Below are 6,784 nucleotides of genomic sequence, written 5' to 3'. Positions count from 1 at the left end.
CCAAAAGACTGTGCCCCAGACCCTTTACCAGCTTTGTTGCCCTTCTTTGGACAATCTAATTGTATGACATAGATGCAAGGCAGGATTTTCCTCTGAAGATCTCTCACGGCACTTGTTGGATTCCCCATGCAGCAGTATTTGACAGCAGTCAGCCAGTTGCTCACATGATTTAGCCATCAATGCAGTCCTAAAAATCTTTTTAGTGTCCTATGTATCATGCCTGCTAGCCACATTGTCCTGCCAGTTGCTAACAGTATGTAGATAGTCAATAGTTCAATTCTTCAAATCTTCTAGTTTTCAAACACTGTGTCAACAAAAGTGTAATGCTAAGGCTGTGTGTAATGCTTCTCCAAATAACTGTGCTCTTTTCCTCTCTGCTTCCTAAACAACATGAGGCAAAGTGAAAATTGCTAAGAAATACCATTTTCATCCATATACCTGAGTGATAAAATCATGCTATTTTGTGTCTTACTGTTCAGTAAGCTAGCATTGTTCTCCTAAAGATGCAGGCTGTCACTCTAGGATTTTGGTTGTGTCATTCACATGTTTTATTGGAAAAAAAAAATCATTTTTTAACAACATTGGAGAGTATCTGTACCTGAGAACAGACATGCTCCACATTTTGGAATTAGGTGTCAGTTGGATAATCTCTGTTACAGATTTTCAAATGCTGCAAGCTCTCTCTAGAGCAAGTTTTTGCTTCCCTGAAGACACTTAAGCTTTTCCAGTATTCCCAGTTCCTTTAAGCAATCCCTTTCCCGGAAGCACGCTGCTTGCAACTCCTGGAGACTCCGGCTGTGGTTTGTCAGTTGCACCAGCCCTGGACTTCTCCTTTTCCTGCTCTAAGCAGATAGTATGGTTGCTAAATTTGAACTCTTTTGCACAGTGGATACAGTCACATTAGCCGAAACTCTGAAGTTTGGAAAGCAAAAGCACGAAGTGGAAGGAAAGAAGTACATTTCTAACAATTAGCAAAGCCATCCGCTCAGTCTCCACAAGGGGCAGTTACACAAGTTGCAGTGAGCATGCAGCTACGTGCCCGCTTAGGAGGCCGGGCTGCCCCACATCGTCCTGTTACTTAGCTGCCCGTCGGCCCGCGCCTGCGGCAGTGCCGAGGTTTAGGCAGGCCTGGAGTTTTTTCTGGGACAAAACGGCGGCACCGCACCCCGCTGCTCAACGACCGCCCCAACCTGCGCTCACGACAGCCGGAAGCAGCTCGACCATAGCCTAGCACTGACGGACCGGAAGCTGATTCCTGCCACGCCTCCTGGAGAGAGACCTCGCTCGCCATTGGACAGCCGCGATCACTTGAGGGCGGGCGCGGCGCCGGCGGATCACTCTCGCGAGGCTTGGCGAGTGTATGTGCGGGTTGCAGGCGGAAGTGCGGCCTTTTTGTGCGGCGGCGCAGGTCGGCGAGGATGAAGGTGAGTCTTGTGGAGGCGGCCGAGGTGGTGCTGCAGGGCGACTGGGTTCCTGTGCCACAAATGAGCCTGACGCTGTCTCTGGGTCTGTTGATAGGGCCCGATGGGCTGCTGCAGTGGGATCGGGGCGGCTCTGTGGGTTGGATGACGGTGGATTGCGGGTGTTTCGAGATGGCGGCCGCGCGGCTCCGTGCCCCATGTTGGGGCCTCTTCCTGGGTTGCGGGCTTTGGATTATGAGTCGAGACGCTCTGTTATGGGATTCCTTACGGCGAGCAAGAGTGGCAGGTTCGCACTGGCAGCAGCGGAGGCCCAGCGAGGAGGTATTGGAGCTGGGCCTGCTCCTGTGGTCTTTCTCTGGGGAAGTGCTAGGCAGCTGCCCCCGAGGCTACTGGCCCTGCAGGTAGCCCTCGGGAAAGACAGGTGAGGAAAGGTATAGCACGGATGTTTCAGGTTGCCTGTGTTGTTTCTTTAATAATAAAAATGTGAGGAACGGAGTACAGCTTTCTGTTATTTGTACCGTCCTTTGCTTGGTGGCAATCAGTTTATAGGGCATAGTGCTCTATTTGTGGTGAAGATAGTTGTAGGGGGCAGAGGATAGTAGTAACAGGTTATTGCTAGTAAGCAAATAGAAGCTTTTGGATTTGAAATGTCAAGGTGAAGCCAGCAGCAGTTCAATGCTGATTTTCTCGGCAAATATCACATGAGAAGTTTCAACAATCATTTATTATTTTTTTTCCTGCTGTTAGCTCAACATCTCTTTCCCAGCCACTGGCTGCCAGAAGCTTATTGAAGTGGATGATGAGCGCAAGCTGAGAACATTCTATGAGAAGCGGATGGCCACGGAGGTTGCGGCTGATTCTCTTGGCGAGGAGTGGAAGGTAAGAGTCAGAAAGATGTATCAGGTGCAGTCAAGTTGTGTAAGTTTTCCAGTTGATAGGGTATTCTGTGTTACACATCTGGCAGGGATGTTGAAAGCATCTTGTATATTAAATTTAATGAATAGGCTGATTTGTTCTTTTCTTTCTTTTTTTTTTTTTTAAACCCGCATCTGTTAGACTGTTTTGCTGGATTTTTAAATAGTATTCTGCTCTTGATTTGGGTACCCTACCAGCATTCAAGACAAATGAAGACTGTACCACAGAAGCCTTAATTGTATACTGAACAAGTTCAGAGAGTGTTTAAACTGTTGAGTGCACATGAGAAAAGGCATGTTGAGCTTGACAGATAGGTTTGGACTAGCTAAATGTCAATATGGGCAATCCAGCTGAGCTTGAATAAGCTGATATTTGTTGCTGCTGTCTCCTCAAGGAAAGCAATAAAAGCTATTTTTTACCCCTGCCTCTTTAATAGAAACTCTTCTGTTGTATGCATATATGCAGTTAGTAATGTTAACAGACTTTGGTTAGATTCAGTATGAAGGAGAAGAAAAAGTTGGAAGGAAGGGTCAGGGCTTAGTTTGATATGTTTTATGCTAACTTGTAATAAATAAGAATTTGCTGCTTGGATACATTTTTGAAGAGGCAATAAATGCTACTTGGGGTATGTAAAGACACATTTCATGTCTCTGTTAAGTAAAAAGCCTGAACTGTTGAAATGATGTTTGTTAAATAAATATTTAGTGTCTGTAGTTACACTAACATTTCTAATGGTACAGCATTGCTTAGAAACAGGATGTTGTCATCTCTGCCTGTTCTTATTGAACTGATAGGGATGTGAGCAACTAAGAGGTGTATTTCTCTGTTTCTGCAGGGCTATGTTGTCCGGATCAGCGGTGGCAATGACAAACAAGGCTTTCCTATGAAGCAGGGTGTCCTTACTCATGGACGTGTCCGCCTTCTGCTCAGCAAGGGCCACTCCTGCTACCGCCCCAGGAGAACTGGAGAGAGAAAACGCAAATCTGTTCGTGGTTGCATTGTTGATGCCAACTTGAGTGTTCTGAACTTGGTCATTGTGAAAAAGGGTAAGATGAAGCAGTAGATAGAAGTAGGCCCCTGGAAAGAACCTGCTTGCTAGTGGCTGTAAAATTCTGTAGAATACAAACTGTCTCAGTTTTAACAGTCTAACTACACATTGAAGTTCTTTCTGAACAGTGTATTGTATCTTTTAAAACTGATAACTGGGAACCAAAATATTTTCACTATCACAACAACATTATTGCATTTAATCAGAAAGTGCAGTCAGAGGTCGTACTACTGGCAGGTGTACCCCAGATATTATCTAACTACCTAAGCTGCTCAGAAAGTAATGCTTCCTATGTCTTTCCATGGAAATGACAACAGATCCAAAGACCACAATAACGTTATTTGATAGAGCAAGTTGTCAGCTACAGAATGCGACTTTTGAACATAGGCACCACCATTAGCTATACATTTTCATCAGCAATGAGCAAGAGCAAATACAGTAAAATAGGAGGCATTACTTTAGCAGCAGCCCTCATAGCATCTTGCTTTTATAATGCATTTTAAATTAAAAAGCAACTACAATTTAAGAGATGTTTAGTAGATGCAGGATTATTTAACATACCTAAACTTGCTTTATGAAAGGTGAAAAGGATATTCCAGGGCTGACAGACACAACTGTGCCTCGTCGTCTTGGTCCCAAGAGAGCTAGCAGGATCCGCAAGCTGTTCAATCTCTCTAAGGAAGATGATGTTCGCCAGTATGTTGTGAGGAAACCTCTGAACAAAGAGGGTAAGAGCTCAGGTTTTACAGCACTCTGATTGTATGTCATTTTCAGCGGATACTGAGTTTCATGAAATGAATGATGTATATTAGTACAGCAGGGGGTTTACTGTCATAGTATTAAAGCTCTGTCAGCTGTTAATTTAAAGAAATAGACATTCCCCTTTTTCCCTCATTTGCATCCCACCACTTTTCTCTCAGTCTGCTTCAGTGCAGTTTGAGTCTAAATGTTTTACAGACTATAGTGTCATTACTATTTGTTCTAATATTCTGAAAGCAATTTTAATAAACTAAGGACTAATTTGAAGTAGAATGTCCTTGAAAGTTGTACATTAGGTGGAGGAGAAGAGCAGGATTGTATAGTAGGTACTGTTAAGACTTTTCCCCAGTGCTTAGAACAAGCTACAGAATTATCCTTTCTTGAGAGGGTGGTGTTCTGCTTCCTACACATCTGTTTTTAGAGCATGTAATATATGTTTCTGTTGCATTTGATCAGGTAACAAAAACAATAAGGATTTTTAAAATAATAAACATGATAAAGAATTGGCAGTATGTAAGCTTGTTAGGAAAAAGACTGAAGAGTGAAATTTTATTTTCTGCATCAGTGGAACTGTAGTTTATTAAAGACTGTGATTGTTGTCGACATAAGACAGTGCTTGTGTCTACTGTAGTTAAGCCGGATTGAGTAGTGAAATGTTACAGATGTGTATGTGTAGTGGAATTCCAAGATCACAGCCTGAACCGATGGGTGAGCTATGTGAGTTCCTGCAGCAGGTGGAGGTGGGGCGGGGGTTTAGAGCCACCCATTCTGTCTCCATGATACTTCCTGTGCCATTTGAGTCTGCGTGGGTCCCCTTTCTCCCCATCCTTCTCTGCTGCAGTGTAGGGGTATAGGGTCACATTCCTCAGCTCATCCTTTTCTCCAGACTGTTATTGGGAGGGGTGAGTTGATTCCTCATGGATATATTTTTTTTTTATAGCACCTATTCCTCAAATAAAGGCTCTGCCATTGCCTTCGTTTGCCCAACAGTGTGTATTGTTTGTAGTAGAATTCTGAAAGCTTGCTCTGGAATTGAGATGATAACTTTCCCAATTATTAAAATGTTTTCGGTGTAGGAAAAATGTTTTCTGACAGGTATTTTAAGAAGCAAGGTATCTTCAATCTCCACAAAACTGCAGGAATTCAGAGATGTACTACTTAGTGTTTCCCTGCTGGTAACAGATCAGTGTTAAGACTGTAGTCTTTTAATGCTATGTGTGACGATTGGGTCACATAGAGTTAGTGATAGTAAGTGTTAGTTAGTGGAATGTGCTGTTTTACAGTGGCTAGAGGGGCTTATATCCTCTCTGGAAAATAGCTTGTCACACAACTGATAAATAACTCTTTTAAGGCAAGAAACCCAGGACCAAGGCTCCTAAGATCCAACGACTAGTGACTCCTCGAGTTCTGCAGCACAAGCGCAGACGTATTGCCCTGAAAAAGCAACGCACTCAGAAGAACAAGGAGGAGGCAGCAGATTATGCTAAGCTCTTGGCAAAGAGAATGAAGGTGCGTGTACCCCTCATAACATGGCTGTTATCTCATATCTGAGAATCATGGCATTTTATACGCTTAAAAATGTACTGTAGATAACTTTGACTGGTATCTGAATGCAAGTGTGAATGTTTCTAGCAAACAACTTTGTGAAAGTTGCTATTCACTTTTGCCAGTGCTGGGAAAGCAGTTGAGTTGATGAGTCTGATCTGTTTCTGAGAGCTAATTTTGAAGAAAATAATGGGCAGTTATATCCCATGATAATGATATGTTTTTGCAGTATGAATTTTAGCTCAAATTAATTTGAATCTGACTAGGATGCTCTGTTAGAAACCAAAGTTTGTGTTTGAATGTAAAGCAACAGTGATGGCTGAAGTAATACTGCTAGGATATTTAGCACAGTACTGAGTGTTTTGTGACTTCCAGATTGTGATAGAAGGTAGACAGACCTCTTGTATGTCCTGAATTCTTCATTAATATTTCCACTGTTACTTTGGACACTGATCTGTATGAAAACAGCAGGTCTGCACAGGTTTGGTACTTATAGAATTCTTCTGGTCTGGGAGGAGTTTAATGCTGGATTTTCTTTATGTGCTTGATAATGCCCAACACATTTCTTGACGGTTTTGTTTTTCAGGAGGCCAAGGAAAAACGCCAGGAGCAGATTGCTAAGAGACGCCGGCTTTCTTCATTGAGAGCTTCTACATCTAAATCTGAGTCAAGTCAGAAGTAAAGATGTACATGATACTGAAAATAAAACCCTTTTGTGGTTAAATTTTACTGTGAGACCTCCAGTGAATATAATTCCTGGCTATGTCTTAAAATAAATGGTAGTCTGGACTAACTGCAGCATTCAGACCTATATGGAAGCTCAGTCTGTTCTTCTTAAGAACTTGTAATGCTTTTTGTGAAAAGCTGCAGTTTACCTCGTGCATACGTATGGATCTTTAGAAGCAAGATTTACCTCCTAGAACAAAACCTGATTTTGTGTTTCAGAAGTGGTTTGCTTTTTTCCCAGAGTTAAGCATTAAATAGTGTTTCCAGGTGAGGGAGAAAGCTGTTTGCTTTTGAGTATATGGTAAACTCTACTGCCTTAGGTGATTCTTGGAAGAGTTAAGTGCAGATATTTCACCATTTTGCTCTTTAA

The 6,784-nt window shown here is 42.6% G+C and overlaps 1 protein-coding gene across 1 annotated transcript; it reads left to right on the top strand.

Moving 5' to 3' along the window:
* Positions 1 to 1,273: 1,273 nt before the first annotated feature.
* RPS6 (ribosomal protein S6) lies at positions 1,274 to 6,412 on the top strand. Its single transcript, XM_010725698.4, has 6 exons — positions 1,274 to 1,424; positions 2,169 to 2,300; positions 3,172 to 3,382; positions 3,966 to 4,112; positions 5,495 to 5,652; positions 6,275 to 6,412. The coding sequence occupies exons 1-6, from the start codon at positions 1,419 to 1,421 to the stop codon at positions 6,368 to 6,370; spliced, it is 750 nt and encodes a 249-aa protein (XP_010724000.1). The 5' UTR covers positions 1,274 to 1,418; the 3' UTR covers positions 6,371 to 6,412.
* Positions 6,413 to 6,784: the final 372 nt, after the last annotated feature.

This window comes from Meleagris gallopavo, chromosome Z (genome assembly GCF_905368555.1).
Source record: "Meleagris gallopavo chromosome Z, MGAL_WU_HG_1.1, whole genome shotgun sequence".
NCBI lineage: Eukaryota > Metazoa > Chordata > Aves > Galliformes > Phasianidae > Meleagris > Meleagris gallopavo.
The sequence above is the reverse complement of the archived record's forward strand: the minus strand, read 5'-3'. Positions and strand labels throughout refer to the sequence as shown.